This window comes from Dermatophagoides farinae, chromosome 4 (assembly GCF_024713945.1).
Source record: "Dermatophagoides farinae isolate YC_2012a chromosome 4, ASM2471394v1, whole genome shotgun sequence".
Lineage (NCBI taxonomy): Eukaryota > Metazoa > Arthropoda > Arachnida > Sarcoptiformes > Pyroglyphidae > Dermatophagoides > Dermatophagoides farinae.
In genome coordinates this window covers 1,533,689-1,551,204 of record NC_134680.1, presented here as the reverse complement: position 1 = coordinate 1,551,204, position 17,516 = coordinate 1,533,689, and the positions used below count along the sequence as shown (strand labels likewise).

Here is a 17,516-nt window from a genome sequence, read left to right as displayed (position 1 = left end):
AAGCTGATAGCTGTATTCATATTGGACATTTGTTTTTCAATAGGAACATTTTTTTCCAATATATTCAAAGCTTTGGCTGTTTAATCGATTTTGATGAAATGAATTTTTCTTTCCAATATTATCAGAAATTTTTTTTTTGTTTACATTCATTCTGAATTTTAAATCGAATTTGAATGGTAAGTATATTGATCATTTTACATACTTGACTGCCCATATATAAAATATTATCACATTGTTGTAGTTTATATTCTTTTTCGAATAATTTTCGATACTGTGACGCATCGTTACAATTAACATTAACATTATTAACAAAACATTCGTAGCCTGATGAATGTAAATATTCATGTATTGTATGTTGAATTTTTAGACATTCACCATTCACTGAATTATCGGTACATTTTTTCATACGAAAAATGGCGGATAAACTTAAGAATTTTTCCAATAATTGTTCACATGATGATTTAAAATTGGACAATTTTTTGTCAATTTGTGATAATTTTTGTGCCATCAAATTACAATCAAATTTCAATCGAATTATGTGTTTAATGTACGAATAACAATTAGAATGTTCATGAAGTAACATTTTTTTCCTCTTTCTTAGACGATCATAATCGGCATCAATATTCACTTTACCATCCTGATGTTCTAATGTTTTAATAAGAATCAGTCGCCGTAACATTTCACGATCATTCGGTGACAACAACAATGTTGATATCGGTGTTGCTTTCATTGTTATAGTTGCCGGTGATAATGATGATTCTTGCGTCGATTCGATTATGATCGAAGTTGAATCAAATGTTGGAACAGTTAATTTGATTTCCAAAGAATTGTCATCATATTGGCCATATGTTACGCTGTTTATCATCATCGTAATCAACATGGATAATCGAATCAAATCCATATTCATAATCGAAATAGTCATTTATCAATTGATTGATTGGAATTGCATCGAGAAAAAAACAAAACTAAAGATCACATTATCATAATTTGTTTCGAAAATGTTGTAGCATTAAACATAAATTTCAATCAGTATTAATGTCAAATTGTAAAATAAAAAAAAATGTGAGAATCAGAATCAAATCAAATAACATTAAACGATTCATTTATAATGATCGGTTTAATATCTAAACACTGACCTTTTCCATTTCGAAAATAATGATTTAAAAAAAATCATTACTTTTTCAATCGGTATCCGATAGATGGCAATGACGTTCATAAACATTTTGAATTCAAAGAATTTATGTTTGATCGAAAGAGTTGAGAAAATGAAAATTATTTTAAAAATAGGAATTTTTTTTGTCATTTAGATCGATACAGATAGAATGTGTGTTTTCTCTGAATTACGTCCAAAAAAAAAAATGTTCTTATGTCGTAGGCGGCAAATTTTTTCTTTCCATTTACTTGGATTGACATTGTTAGAAACGGATTCATATTCACGCCTACAACCATCAATGTCTAAGTTTAGTTGACATACATCTGTATTCTATTTTTAAATTATTTTCAGAGATGAATAATTTATGGTGATTATAACTGAAAACAAATCTTCTTCGAAGTCTGTTCAACGATTCTGTGTTTTGTTTGTAAGAAAAATTCAAGATATTCTTTGTTTTTTTTTTGAAGATTTAAAGATTTGTCTTTTTCACACTAGTGTGTATTCAATTCTTGTTTCATCCACTGCTATTATTGTTGTTGTTTCAGAATCATGTCGGAACCATTGGAAATGAGTCAAGCTCGTAATGTTTACACCCGTGAACGTGAACATTTTCGACGAGAATTATTGAATACATTACGCCAATATGAATCGCGGCCAATATCGTTTGAAATTAAACAACATCTACGAATGCGTGCCATGGATTTGAAACCCGAATGTCTGGAACGTTATCGTCGTGATACGGAAAAGATTGCCTGTAATCAATTGCCCATCATTGGTAATTCATTAAGAATCCGTTCAATGTGTAGCAGTGAATTGCCGCATACAAGCCGTAATCGTTCATCAACATTTCGAACTGCTCGTATGATACGAGATGATGAAGATGATGATGATGGTATTCTTGATTTCCGATCATCATATACATCATCATTGCGGCAAGCATTACCACGAAATAAATTAACTTATGAAAGTACCCGTCGTGCAACAACAAATTCACATGTATTATCATTCGAACGTCAACTAATCGATGAAATGGATAAAATGATCGATTCAATTGACCATCTTCGAGAGAATAATCGCCAAGAATGGCTACGACCATTGAAAACGGATCGTCAACGACAATATTTTAATTCATTATATGATGATGTTGGTTATTCATTGCCATTATATAATCGTTCAGATTTATTAATGGCCACAACAAATGATAATCAATCATGGCGTTGGCAATTTGAACATGATAAAGATGATGACCATAAAACAGAAGTCGAAAGATTTTATGATAAATATTTATCCACATCAAAATATTTGAATAATAATAATAAACTTGCTGATGCTGATGATAATTATAAATCGGCAAGAATAACAACAACGTCATTGGCGACAAATAATGCTACTAACAGCATTAATAATGCTGATGATGATGATCGTTTTAAAACATTTCAAAAATCTTCATCATCAGTAACAATGAGAACAACGAAGCAAACCATTCTTGATGATTTCTTACAAGAATGATTGAAGGAAGGAAGGCATAAAATGAAAATGGAAAAAAAACATTGGCATCGGTTTCGAGAAATCGTCATCAAATATTTTTCAACAACGAAACAAAAAATTCTTGTTTACTATATATACTATATACAGTCAAATTGTTGATGTGATTCGAATGAAAATATGTGAAAAGCGTCGTTTAATGTAGTAAAATCAATGACGACACCGCTAATGTTGTTTAAATTTTAGACAAATGATTTTTTTTTTTTTTTTTGAATGTAAAATAACACATTATCGTCAACTAGAGAAGAAAACATTCACTTGATGGAATGGCACCATCCATTTCGAATGATTCCGTTCATTTCATTGATGGCATTCATCCATTTATCATCATCATTTCACCTCACAGCACACATAATATTCTAACCAAATTAACATCATCATCATCATCAACAGTTTTTTGCCATCAACTTTATTTTTGTTGATTTCATCGTATTTTTCTTAATTTGGAATTCAAAAATGAAATAGTTAATTGAATATCATCATCATTATATCGTATTTCATTATTTGATTGTGTACTTTTTTAAGACATCATGGCTTCATCATCTGGTTCAATGATTCCCGGTCGTTCAGCATTGAAAAAACGTCCTGCCGATCCAAAAGCTGGCCGATATGAACGTAGTCGTGCACGGGATGCTTATAAACGACAACTAAACATATTTAAAGCTAAATTTGAAGCCAGTCTTCGTGAATATGATCGTCTAGATTTTGATGCTAAACAAGAGATTAGAATTCGTGCTAAACGTCAACGAGAAGTTTGTCTCAATGATTATCGCCAAGGATTACAAGGACTGGCTCGATCATCGTTCCGACGTACATATAAAGATGTATTTCTTGGCGAACGAGAAACGGCAATGGAATCATATGATCCAAATGTATTGGAATATGAACTTCGTCTTACATCGGAAATGGACACTATTATCGATAATATTCGATTATTAAGTGCAGACAAATCAAATCTATCGAAAATGGATTGGTTTTCAAATTTAGCTAGAGCGAAATTTTCTTATGAATATGAACTACAAAATGAGATCGATCCAGAAGCGTTACGTGTACCAGAAGAAGAACCAACGACATCATGTGTCGATGAAAATAGTGAATATGTATCACAACCAGATTATGATGCCATTATTGCATCAGAAATAGATCCCGAAGTAGCATCCACTGTTGGTAGTTCAGGCTATGTATATCGACCATTTAAACATCGTAATCGTCATAATCTATATAGTGCCAATGTTGATGAACCTGATCAGCCGGAATATCGTTATGATTGGCAACGATTATATGATTCAAAACCGGGACGTAGAACCATACCAGATTATGATACCGAATCTGTAACCGATCGTTATGATTATGAACCATTTCAGCCGTTCTGTGATGAACCTATGGGACTTCGTCGTAATCGTTATCCGGATGTATCATTGGATCCGGAATGGCAATCACAAAGTTCCGTATATGCATATCATCGTCCACAACAACCTACACCTCGTTTTACACCCAATCGTTTTGACACGAATATTGATTCAATTTGTCCAACATATGGCTATGGAGATGATGATGACAGGGAAACAATTACTAGCCGAAGTAATGGCATGATTGCAGGTATCGATTATGAATACAAACCAATAATACCATCATATCTACGCAATGGCAATCGATCAAAAGCGACTGGATCATCGAGATTTAATTATGACCAACAATTTAATTATGATGATGACAATGATGAACCATCAACTACATCATCATGGCAACCGGAACAAAATAATCGTTTGTTATCATCACAACGAAACCGACAATCCTTATCAATGGAACCACAATTCTCACCCACATCATCAGTATCATCATCCGCTCAGCCTTCTCGATCACATGTCCGTTTTGATGATGATGATAATCAACCAATCAAATATGATGATGATCAATAGATTGATCAATTTAACATTTCTTAACTAACTAACCCGTTAAAAATAGTCTGATGAGGGACGAATAATTTTGTTTTTTTTGTATACTAACTATCATTTCCTTTTGCAATCGAATAAATCGATTGGAACATTTACGAAATTTATTTATTTATTTGAATCCAATCATATTAATTCAAAATTGAAAATAAAATCCAAGAAACGTTTGCAAATAATAATATTTTTTAAACAACAAACTAAATGTTGGGAAAAAATGTCGAAAAAAATAGATGAAATTTTACAAATTTAAAAAAAAGTACAAACAAAAAATTGTGAGTTTTTTCTCGTTCTAAAGAAATGCACAATTTAAGATATCGATATTGATCGACAAAATATGATAACACAGAAAAAGGTATAATGATGATGTCTGTATCAAGTTTTTTTTGTTGATGAATGAGAAAATGATGTGACGATAATATGAAATTCTATTTGATGATGATAATTGAGGTCAGTGAAAAAAAATATCTTATGAATATTGAATGAATGAGAACGACAAACACAAGATTAAAACAAATAATAATGAATATGACTTAGAATGAACATTGTGTGGCCTCATTTTATTTTATCCAGATTGTGACGGTGATGATGGTGGTGGTTGCTGATCCAATGATACGGATGATAGCTTTTTTGATGATGGTGACTGTAATAACGATGTAGATTCTTTGAAACATTCGAACCAACTGCAAGAATTTTTTGAAATATAATTCCAATGTCGATTTATATCGTCAACATGTTTGAATGATTTGTCAGTTTTCAAAGTAAAAATAAACATACGTCGATATTTGTGAAATATAAATCCCATGATGATTGATGATCATGTAAACAAAAGAAAAAAAATTCAATTACAAGTCAATCATTAACAAATAACAGATCAATTACCGTTGAAACTGTTCTTTCTGTTCGACAAAGAAATAAATGGTTGGCTGACAACGATGTGACAATTTGATGATCAATTCCGCTGGATGACCTTTAATTGATTCATTAGAAACGGATACATCATAACTTAGTAATGGCAATGTTTCCAATGCACGAACATCTTCGGATGCTTTGAATGTATATAGTACCATATTTTTAATGACAAACCAATACCGTTTCCAGCCTTTTTTCTGTGCATAACGATGTAGCCATCCAGCAATCAATGCATTCGAATCGTTTGCCTGTACTTCAACCAATACGGATGATACATTTTTATTTTTCAACAAACGTGAACTTAGTCGAATATTATTATTCCGTAATAATAATTGTTGTTGAAGATGATTATTACCACCAGCCAACAATGATGACGATTGATGAGACAAAGTAATAGCCGGAGGTGTATCCGGGGGTATTTTTACTTGATTATTTCGCAATTCATGACATGAATTTGATCGATTTTTACGGGTTAAATTTTTAAGTATTCCATTACCATTATTACCACCACTACCTATTCCGGATGATGAAATAGTAGAACTAGTACTTTTGATTGAATTTTGTGGCGAAATCGATACAGATATCTGTGGTGTTGATTCGATATTAGCATAATCATGATAATCCGAATTGGAGTCAATATGTTGATTGTTGAGAAAACTAACACGTAGTGGTGATGATAATAATGGATTTTGCATTGATTTAAGCTCATCATGACAATAATCACAGACACGGTCAGGTTTATAATCTAAATATTTAAGAGGAAACTGATGCGAACTACAATTAGCACAGAATATATGTCCACAAGCTCGACAATGATGACGACGATTCAAAAGGGTAAATGGAGCCGTACATTGATGGCACATTGTAACATGATTATCATGTAACCAAACAGGAGCTAAATCCCCAAGGCGAAGAGCCGAAGACATTTCTGATGTAGCAATATTTGCCGATGCACTTGGTATTGGATAATCATAATCGGATTCGCTGGCAGATAAGATTGATATTCGATCATTATTGGGCCTAGACAAAGTTGATTGTGGTGATGACGTAACCGATAATAATTGATTCATCGGTTCCATCGAATGAGGTGAATGAGGATGGCCGCTAGACATTTCGGACATTGAATTTCGATTTTTAAATGATAATTGTTTTTCCGTATGATCGGCAATGGCTTTTCGTAGATCACGAACCCATTCTTCACGTTCTTTTTCATCGCTACATCGTTATCCGAAATCAATTATCATTTTAAAATAAGTAAACAAAAATATAAGATAGAAATCAATAGTTAACACTTACGGAGCAAATAAAGCGAATGATCGTTTCACTGAACGAACAATGAATTCTCGCGGATAATTTTGTGTCATTTCTACCTGCATACCAAGCAGTGGTAGTTCTTCTTTTAATTTATACATTCCATTCATAACGGGTGTCAGGTAGAATAAAACGTCGTTAAACTATATAACAACATTATTGTTATTAAACACAAATTGTATAATAAATACAGAAAATAACAGGTCTTACCAGTATGAAATAACGAACATGCACTTCTTTACGGCTTACTTTATCCAGCTGACCACGACGAATCAACACACGACCAGGTATGATAATTTTTGTCGGTTTAGTCAATATAATTCGATTTCGAAGTTCATTTAATGTTAATGATTGTTCCTGCATTTTCGATTCACGATCGACATGTTCAACCACTTCACTGACAATACGCATAGCTTCTTGTGTTCCTTCAAATTCATCACGATCTTTTTCAGGATCCAATAATTTGGCATATTGTTTCAACATAAGTAAATATTGCGGCAACCGTTGAATCGGTTTCAAGAGGTAGGATTTTATTGTCAATTTTCGGCATCGATCATTATTCTCAAATGACCTTAATACAGATTCAAAATCAACAAACCGTACAATTGCATCGTCCAACATGAAATTTATTCGATCAAATTCACGTATATAAATGGAATATTCTTTAAAATATGGACATATTTGAATTATGATATCTATGAAAAGAATTTATTTAAACAAGAATTATAGTTAAAATCCAACAAAAAATTTATAGAAAACCAACCTGACAATTTAGTATTATCATCCCAGTCGACCAAAATTCTTCGCTTCAATTCTTCAAGTAATTTTTTATTGATGGGTGTAACACCATCTAATGGTCGAAAAAATGTGGACAACCATTTGGGTGTTACATATGGTTGAATTTCTTTCCGAAATTCTTCCGTCAACATGATCAATACATCAACATAATCCCGTTCGGTTGTATAAAGCTCATGTGCACAATAATAACGTTTATCTGGTTTACCACCTTTTGGTGTCGATTTTGGTAATGAACTAAGATTCTCACGTAACGATGGATTTGATAAGATTTGTCCACCGGCAACAATCAAAGGTGTAGATGCATCAACACAAGGTCTAGTTATCTCATTTGGTGGTTCAGCAAGGCTATATTTCTTTTTCTTTGATCCATTAGATTTCTTTTTTCTCTCATCCGAAATTTTTTTATCAGATAATGAATCACAAGATGGCTGTGAAGATGGTGTTGGTGGTGCCTGTTGCGTGGCAAGAATCGTTAATGTATTTGATTCATGGCCATCACCATCAACATCATTAATATAAATAGATTGATTGATTGGAATCGAAAGACTTTTATTCGATTCAGAAGAATAGGAAAATGTTGTCGATTCTGTTGATGATGTAGATTCGGTCGATTCTGTACTGATAAAGCTCTATATGGAGAAAAAATTTGTTATGAATGAACCAGGAAAATAAAATCCAAAAAGAAAAAAACGAGGACAGAGGAAAAATAAATCACTACTCAATATTAATCCATTCCAGGAAAAAAAATGGAGAAAAAAAATCCATAATCAGAAATATTAAAAATGAATAAAATCAATTATGGATTTTTATTGCATTAAAATTAAATCCTATTAATCATACAAGAGATTAAACCATATGTGTGTACATGTGAAATATGTTCAATTTTGATAATTTCAATGGAAACCGGAAACAAAACAAAACAAAACAAAACAAAAAAAAACGTCAATCAGAGAGCTGATTTCAATAGAATTTCACACAAAAGCTATTTCATCCAAATGATAATAATAATAAAAAATTTTTGGTTTCCTAGCTAACAACATTTTTCTTTTGATTACTGTACTAAAGTCGCCATTAGCCATCTATTTATTTGTTTGAATTATTATCATTTTTTTTCTGAATTATTCATTCATGCTTTATTAATTTACAAATTGATTTCTGATTTATATACTCGCATGACAAAACAAATACACACACACGGATGTATGTTGCATTTTGTGATGTGACATGTGTTTGTGATTGGACAAACAAATAGGATTTGAAAATTTTAATGAAAATCATATTTTCATAATTATAAATATCGTTTTTTCATTTCTGTATTTTATATGGTTGTATTATGGCTTGTAGAATTTTATAGGATCAAATTATAAACAGAATAAACAGAATAGAAGAATATATATGGGAACAAGACAATAAAAGACAGATAGATAGATGGGTAAACAATGAGAAAAAATCAACAGGAAACAAAAACAGAACAAAATACAAGATAATAAAAACCAAAAAAGTTAAAGTAATGATTCCTATAAAAAAAATCAACAAAGAAATCAAGAAAAGGTTGGTGGAAAAAAAAAGAAACAAACAGAAAATTTTAGAGAAAAATATAATAAAAATCAAGAACAGAACAGAAGGAAAAAAATATAGTGGAAATAATGGTATACAGAAAGAAAAAAAAATATTTAAATTATAATCGGAAAACATACCTGACGATTTTTATTATCTTTACTTAGATCATCGTTGATGGTGACCGACGTTGTAGAATGGTCACCACCAACAGTGATTAAAACTTCATCCGTTCCATCTGCACCGATTGCAATTGTTGTTGCCGTTGCCGCTGCTGCTGTTTCATCACCATCATTTGGATCACCATCAGCACTATTAATTATCATTCTGTTTACCATTTGTAAACCATCAAATTGTTTTTGAAATTGATCATAATCATTAAGAATTTGGTTTCCATCATCATCATTATCAATGTCGAAATGCTGTTGTTGTTGTTGTTGATCATGATTCGAATGCATTGATGAACGTTGTGATGAATATTGTTGCTGAAAATCAGCTGATGATGATAATTGCTGTTGTTGGTTGTTGTTGTCCAAAGCTGACTGGTATTCATTCATTGTCGTCGTCGTAGTAGATGTAGCAGTATTGTCAATGTTGGATATATTTTTTGATAATATTTGTTGTTGTCTCGATGTTGTTGTTGCTGTGGTAGTTGTTTGTGGCATAATTACTATTGATGAGTTATTATTATTATTATAACCATGTAAAAATGAATCGTTTTTTATGGGCGTTGTTTGTTGTTGAATTAGATATCCGATTGAATCATCAGCCGTTGATAAGTGATCCATTACAGATTGGTATTGTGATGATGATAATGATGATATATCATCATTAATTGTATCATCATCATCGGATACATTACCATCAGACCAATGTTGTTGTTGTTGTTGTATCGGTTTAATAATTGATGATGATGGTTTTTGATCATGATGAGAATTTGTATTCGATTGATGTGTCCGTGCATCAGTATACACTGATGCTATTGTTATATTATTATTATTATCCGAATTTATTGATCCATTTGGAACATGACCATTATATTCTTTTGTATAAAATCTATGACTTGTATTCTCCACAAGGGTTATATCATCATCATTTGATATATCTAATGATTGTGATTTTCGTTCATAATCATTAAAAGTTTTATTGTTTGTACGATGTAAGAATCCACCATTTTTATTTGCGTTTGTCAATATTTTTGTTTGTTGTTGCTGTTGTTGACAAAATTTTTCAAATCCATTTTCCGATGTATCACATGCAACATCACGTGTTGGTGGCCGATTACGTTGACGAGCTTCATATACATAATGTGACGGTATTAATTTAGGTCTTGGTGGAACTGGAGGTGGTGGTAATGAACGCGCTGTTAACGATGATGATGGTAATTGATGTTGTTGTTGTTGTTGTAATTTATGATCACTAATACTATCAATAGTATTTGCCAATGGTGTAATGTCGCCAAATGTATCTGCAAGAAAAGCATCAATATTATTGTTATAATAATAATAATTATCATTATTTATATCAGATTGTTGTTGATTGCTATAGAATGAAGAACAAATAGATTGATTAGTAGATGAAGGGCTAGTTGCCCGATTCATCATCATTATTGTGGACGAAGAAGGTCCTGGTGGCCTTGGTGGTGGTATAGGTCTTTTACTACTACTATTATTACTACTAGTTGCTTGTTGTTGTTTAATGGGATTTTTTGGTAATCGATGACGCCATGAATCCAATGATGTTGTGGAATGAAGCCATTTAAACATTCGTTCTTGTACGGTTTCTGGTTGTACTATTCGATGAGTTGGTTCATCAATTCGATAATTATGATTTGCTATAGTCGTTGCTGATCTTTGCAGTGTCGTTGATCGTGATGGTACGATTGTATCATTTGAATCTCGTGTTGGTAGTGTTTCATCCATTTCAGGTGATTGTAATCTCTGTTTATCTACGGCTAACGATTCGGCAAATGATCGACAACGTTTAACTTTCCATGTATATGGACTCCATTGTAGATCAGGTTGCGAAGATTTCAATGTTTCCGGTGGACTTTGTAGATAAGGACTATAGAAATCTTTGCCTTCCAAGAGATATGGTGGTGGATCAGTTTCATATTGATCCATAATAAAAGGATGATCCGATGAGGCCAAATAAGTTTGGACACCACCACCACCACTTCTAGCTGAAAACACAGAATTAGCACGGGAATTATCAAAAACTGGACTTGTCGGACAAATCGGTGGTTTTGATCGCAATGTTCGTGATCGTCGTAATGGGGGTATTGGATAACCCAAACTATCTATTGTTGTTGGTTTATAACGTCCATATAATTGTCCAGTTGATTGTGATCGTTCTAATGCTTTTTGTTGTTGCATTGTAGCCATTGCGTAAAATGGTTGTGATTTTTGTAACAGTTCAACATAGGATTTTTTTGGCCGATAATTAAGGCGAACATTTTTATAAAATTGATCCGGTGGACAACGTTGACGACGTGGAAAACGTTTCCGTTTACCCGAACTACTATCACCAGGTTTAGAATGTGTCCAAAGACTTGATGTTGAAGTTCCAAGAGAAATTTCCTCATCACATGGTACCATCGATTGACAACTGGTTGTTAAATATCGATTTGGCGGTGGTGGTCGTGGTGGTTTTGGTCTTGTAACCGATAACGATGGTAATGATTGCATATAATCAGGTTGTCGTTGTCCGGCAGATTCATCCGTATTCAAACGTCGACGTGGTGGTCTTCGTGGTTCATTACGACTCACTGGTGCCATATATGCTTCAAGTCGTTCTTGTGCATCGGCTAATTCTTGATAGACTTTTGCTGAACGTCGTAATGAATCAACACCAGTACCGGGTGATAATTCAGAATCAGATGCAAAATGTAAATCATCAAATGATTGATGATTATATGATGATGGTGGTGGTGGTCGTTGAGGTCGTAGATCAGTTTTTCGCATCGAACGTAATGGTGATTTCGTTGCCCTGATTGATGCCCGAGTACGTTCACCAATTTGTTGTGTTTGTTGTTTCAATCGATCGGCAAATTGTCCCAATGATTTTTGTGCACGATTACGGATCTGATCGAAACGTTCGCGATTTTTCTGTGAAAATGTAGGCCGTTCTGTTTCATCATGGTGATCTGTCCATTCGTTAAATTGTTGTCCAATTGGTTTATGTGTGAATTCAAATTTGGGAAATTTTCGTGCAAATTTTTTTGAACGTTTTTCCGCGTTTTCATCTTCTACATGATGATAATCATCATCATCAACAGTTTTATCCACTTGATAACCAGATTCGGTTAGAAGATTATCCAGTGCTTTAATAATGTTCGATGGATCTTCATAAATAATAGGAATTTCTTCTTGTTGCGTTTTCGATGTGGATGCATCTGTTGTTAATTTCGATGTAGTCAGTTGATCTAAATCTGTTTCCTGTACTTGAGATGCAATGAATTCCGATTTCAATGTTGTATCAATTATTTTTGGATCAGTTGTTTTTGGTTTTGCACTTTGTATCAGATCTTTCATTTTTGTACGGAAAGAATGTCGAAATGAACCAGCCATATTTTTGATTTTATCCACTTTTTCACGCATTGCTTCATTCATGGCGACCATCTGTTGGCGAGTTCGGCTTAATTCTGGTGATCCAACATCCGAATCGAATGCTGTATTATATGGTACATGTATCTCCGTTTTGGGCGTATTATCATCCATATTATCATCAGATTTGATTTGCATTGTCAATAATGATGGCAATACAGTCATTTCAGGTTGTTGTGATGGTGACTCTCGATGATTTTCAATACCAGGTCTTGGTAGGATAAATTCCGGTTCCATCATAGCGATATCTGGTACATCCGGTTTAGAGAACAAAAATTCAGATTGACGTTCGACAGATTTATCAAGATTTGTTTGCTTTTGTTCAAGATTATCAACTGTAGTGGTTTTCAATTTATGATTTTCAGGTATACGGACAATAATTTCTGGTGGTTGATATGCCGGCATACGATCAGTCATTTGTTGCGGTATTTTCATATCAAACACGGGTGAATCAGGCAATTTTGCTAAAGTGATTTCCAATGGCTTGGCTGTTGGTGGTGGTGTCGGTGGCTTCATTTGTACTTCCGATGAAGTTATCGACTGGGGATGAAAATCTTGATCGGGATATCTATGAAATGGACTATAACCCGTTGATGATGGTGTTTCATCAAATTCTTCATAAGGTGCATCTAATGGTACACCTACAGGAATTTCAATTGCCATTGAATTACCACCATATAATGCAGAAGATCGTTGATTAAGTTGAGGTGATCCTTGAACACCTTCATATAGATGACTACCTAATGTTGAACTTCGTGATTCCGGTATATCGGGTAATCGTGGTAGCTGTCGTATAGAATGTCGCTGTTCATCTTGTCCATATCGATTTTGTCGTTTAAATGGACGTCGTTTTAATAGTGAAATTTTTGAATTCTGTTTATCTGTGTTAGAATCTGATGTCGTTGGTGTTGGAATTTGGCCATTATTTTTTTTCAGTGAACCATCTTTTTTCTTATTCGTACGAAGTGATCGTGGTATTCGCATGCCTTTCATTGATGAACGAATTCGAGCTGTTGTCGCTGGCAAATTAATTTTCGGTTTTCTAAATGATAATCGAGATTTTTTCTTAAGTTTATCATCATCATCATCATCATTGGATAATTGTAGAATTTGTGGTTCTTCCATTTGTTGTTGTGTGGCAATAATTTCATCATTATTCTCGGCTGAAGTAGTTGTATCTGGCAATACTTCATCGATAGTTATTTGTGGTACATTAGCTTCAGCGAGTTGATTGGATGAATCAACATCCGAATTACGTTTTGAATCGTCCATTTGAATTGTCGGTTCGCTTTCAATAACGATCGAATTATCATTTAAATTACGTTTAAATTTTCGAAAAAAATTCGGTCTTGTCACGTGAATATCTTTCAATTTGGCCATTGGTGATGCATAACCGGGTATTTTTCGTTTTTTCTGTCCAAGTATTGGACTTCGTTTTGTTGTTTTTTTATTACTATTCAAACTATTCTTTTTACTTTTTGTTTCTGATGATGATTGTAACGGACTTGATTCTGGCACAGCATTTTCATTTACATAGATAGGTGGTATTTGACTTTCTTCACGAAGTTGTCGTATGGCATCATCAAGAATGTCCATCATTGTTTTCTCGGCTACATCATCTACGGTAATGGCAGGTGGTTGTTGCTTTGTTAGCTGAAATTTTTCGTTTGATTTTGAATCAGTCTGCTGAATTCTAGGCAATGTATCAATAGCATCGGCTAAATTAGTCACTTCCTGTACGATTATCTCAGGTGGTCGCGCATAAACTAATTTTATTGGTGATTGTCGTGTTACATTCGACAGTACAGCTTCATTTGGTTCAATAGGTGTTGCCGATATTATATTAGCGCCTTGTTCAAACCAAAGTTGACCCGATGGTCCTAGTTTCATGACTGGATGTTGTGTTTGTTGTAAATGTTTACCACCCATAGAGGTAGGTGGTAACGATGTGGCTCGAACATTTTTCACTCGCTCTCTTTCACGTGATTCAGATCGAGCTTTGCGAGATTTTTTTCGGTCTTTATTTTTATCTTTAGTTTTAAATAGCCGATCAAACAATGATGGACCTTTTCGTTTTGTTGATTCTGTCATTTCAGATGAATTCTCTTCAGGTTGATCATCCGACAACGATGAACGGATCAATTGAGTCGGTTCATATGTTGAATCCATTTGAATGATCGGTGCTGCTGTTTTTTCACCACTCAATACGGGTAATTGTGTAAAATGACGTGCAGGACAAGCAGCCTGTTGTTGATTTTGAGTAGATTTTTGAATAATTTTATTCTGAAAAAATTCTTCCTCCGATAATTCGGGTATCACTTCAGAACCAGTGAATAGAAATGAATCACGATTAAATTCAATATCACGATAATCTATTGAACATTCAGTTTGTGCATCATCCAGGTAGTAAAAACCTTCGGGTCCAAGTGAATGAAAATCTTCACCAAATGAACGTGGAAAACCTCCCGAATAACGATTTTTCTGTTTATTCCTGTATAAAAAAAAATTATAGATAAATTTAAAATATAGAATTTTAGAGAATAAAAACATGAGAATCATTTACCTGTTTGGCAAATGTTTTTTAGCCGAATCTAATGCTTTATTATAGAAATTGAATGCTAATTTTGTGCAACAAGCTTGGTGTTGTGTTGAATCTAATGAATCAGATTTTTTCTTTTCACCACCACGGAATGATTCCAATGTTGGATTACGATTATGGAAATAAAATGTAGGATCAATGCTATATGCTTGTTCCTGTGGTTGTTGTTCACTGTAATTCAATCAAAAATAGAGGAGAAAATTAATCATTAACACCAGTTGCGGCATCATTGTTTTATTTTACCTAAAATCACCGGAATCAGATCGATCACAATCGGCTACCAATTTCAATGGAAGTGTCTGTGAATCAGATTGATTTCTTTTTGTTTCTTCTTCTTCTTCTTCTTCGTTATGTACTTTCGCAGTTATATCTTCAACCGGTTCGATAATGATGCCCAATGGACGATGGTGTTCAACAGGTGAATTTGATTGTTGTTCTTGTGATAGTTTTTTATCACGTAATTTAACCTCAAATTTCAAATTTTCCGATTGATTATTATTAATATTATTATCAGTAACAGAAGAAGTTGATGTTTCAAATGAAGACATTATTTTTATTGTTCACATACAAAAAAAAATAAATTATTTGTAGCGACAACGTTTTGTTCTTTATGTTAAGACTTCCTGTTTGAGAATTTTTTTTCTTGTGTGTATCGTGTGCACACACATACACTTGGCATTTAATCAAATTCAAATATTTAAATTTAAAGCTCACACACACACACACATCAGAGACCACCAATGATGATAATGATGATAATTAATTAGTAGAACAAAGAAAAAGAAAACAGGAAACGGAAATAGCGCGGCAAAACAAAACAATAAAGTAAAAAAAAAACAGAAACACAAAAAAAGCGAAACAGAAAAAAACTGAACAATCAAAAGAAACAGTTATAATTAAAAGAAATTGTCACCAGAAAAAAAAGAAGAAAAGAAATTTGCATTTTTCATTCACATTTACGAAAAAGAATCGATGTCAAACAACATATAAATAGATCATATATACAACATCTTACCGCCAATCGAATCCTTTTCTACATTGAATTGTTGTGATGATGATGATGATGATGATGGTATTGTTGTTGTTGTTCCAAATAAAAAACTATGTTTAGCTGCTGCAATTTTATTATTTCTTGATGCAGATGATATCTGTCGTAATGTTGGCCTATTAATATTTGTCGTCTGTTGATTATTATTATTATTATTATTTGTCAATGATAATATTAATGATGATGATGATGATGCTAATGATGAGATCGTTGGTGCTGAATAATGTCGTCGATTATTAATCAATTGTTGTTGTTGTTTTCGTATAAATTCATCTTCATCATCATTATTATTATTATTATTAATGTTGACAGTCGATATTGGTTTTGATTGTTTTTTCTTACGTAAAAATGTTGGTTTTCGTGGTAATGTTGGACGTCGTTCATTTACATCAACATTTTCATCATCATCATCATCATCATCGTTATCAGTTAGATGTTCTAATTGATGTTGCTGTTCTTGATGATGATCTTTACCAATCTTTAACTTATTGCAATGTACAATACGTACGGAATTTGATGATTGCTGTTTTGTTGTAGTTGTTGTTGACAATTTTTTATTTTCACTATTTTTATCATCATCGCCTATATTTTCATAATTCGTATTGCCAGAATTTAAGATATTCTTATCAACATCATCATGATCATTCGTTGTCTGGTTTTTTTCCTTTACTAATGCAGTGGAATCCAATGCTGTTGTGGCAATTATATTCACTTTTCTTGTTCGTTGCTCATTCGTTTTCGTTGTGATCGTCGATTCATTTGGTGCTGAAGAATTCCGCTTCACAATTTTAGTCGTCGTAGTCTTCGTTATTGTTGATGCTGTTCGATGGTTTTGATTGGTTGCCAATTTTTCGAGATTTTTTAAATTTTCATCAAATATATTCGTATTGTCTTTATAATCATCATCATCAACACCACAACCATTTCTTAGAATTTTATTATCATGATCATGATGATGTTGATTATTATAATCATAAGAAATGGAACGAAAAGGTGTAGGTGTTGTTGGTGATGGTGTCGGCGTGGCCGATGTAGAGGA

At 33.0% G+C, this 17,516-nt stretch overlaps 3 protein-coding genes across 3 annotated transcripts; 2 read left to right on the top strand and 1 right to left on the bottom strand.

Moving 5' to 3' along the window:
* The first annotated feature begins 1,566 nt into the window (after nucleotides 1-1,566).
* On the top strand, nucleotides 1,567-2,662 carry LOC124490378 (uncharacterized). The gene is made up of 2 exons (XM_075730751.1): nucleotides 1,567-1,580; nucleotides 1,699-2,662. The coding sequence occupies exon 2, from the start codon at nucleotides 1,703-1,705 to the stop codon at nucleotides 2,660-2,662; it is 960 nt and encodes a 319-aa protein (XP_075586866.1). The 5' UTR covers nucleotides 1,567-1,580; nucleotides 1,699-1,702.
* LOC124490376 (uncharacterized) lies at nucleotides 1,839-4,823 on the top strand. The gene has a single exon (XM_047052855.2). It carries the CDS (start codon nucleotides 3,229-3,231, stop codon nucleotides 4,615-4,617), a length of 1,389 nt encoding a protein of 462 aa, XP_046908811.1. The 5' UTR covers nucleotides 1,839-3,228; the 3' UTR covers nucleotides 4,618-4,823.
* Nucleotides 4,716-16,917, bottom strand: LOC124490374 (uncharacterized). The gene is made up of 8 exons (XM_047052853.2): nucleotides 15,673-16,917; nucleotides 15,394-15,600; nucleotides 9,366-15,321; nucleotides 7,634-8,297; nucleotides 7,081-7,565; nucleotides 6,856-7,013; nucleotides 5,530-6,774; nucleotides 4,716-5,330 (listed from the first exon to the last, which is right to left on the bottom strand). The coding sequence occupies exons 1-8, from the start codon at nucleotides 15,975-15,977 to the stop codon at nucleotides 5,213-5,215; spliced, it is 9,138 nt and encodes a 3,045-aa protein (XP_046908809.2). The 5' UTR covers nucleotides 15,978-16,917; the 3' UTR covers nucleotides 4,716-5,212.
* Between the last annotated feature and the right edge of the window lie 599 nt (nucleotides 16,918-17,516).

Excerpts from the sequence above, each read along its gene's own strand:
- LOC124490376 (XM_047052855.2), top strand. The coding sequence starts at position 3,229 with ATGGCTTCATCATCTGGTTCAATGATTCCCGGTCGTTCAGCATTGAAA.
- LOC124490378 (XM_075730751.1), top strand. The coding sequence starts at position 1,703 with ATGTCGGAACCATTGGAAATGAGTCAAGCTCGTAATGTTTACACCCGT.
- LOC124490374 (XM_047052853.2), bottom strand. The coding sequence starts at position 15,977 with ATGTCTTCATTTGAAACATCAACTTCTTCTGTTACTGATAATAATATT. Across the intron at positions 15,322-15,393 it reads AAAAAACATTTGCCAAACAG|GAATAAACAGAAAAATCGTT; the intron begins GTAAATGATTCT and ends TTTTTTATACAG. Across the intron at positions 6,775-6,855 it reads TCATTCGCTTTATTTGCTCC|CGATGAAAAAGAACGTGAAG; the intron begins GTAAGTGTTAAC and ends ATAACGATGTAG.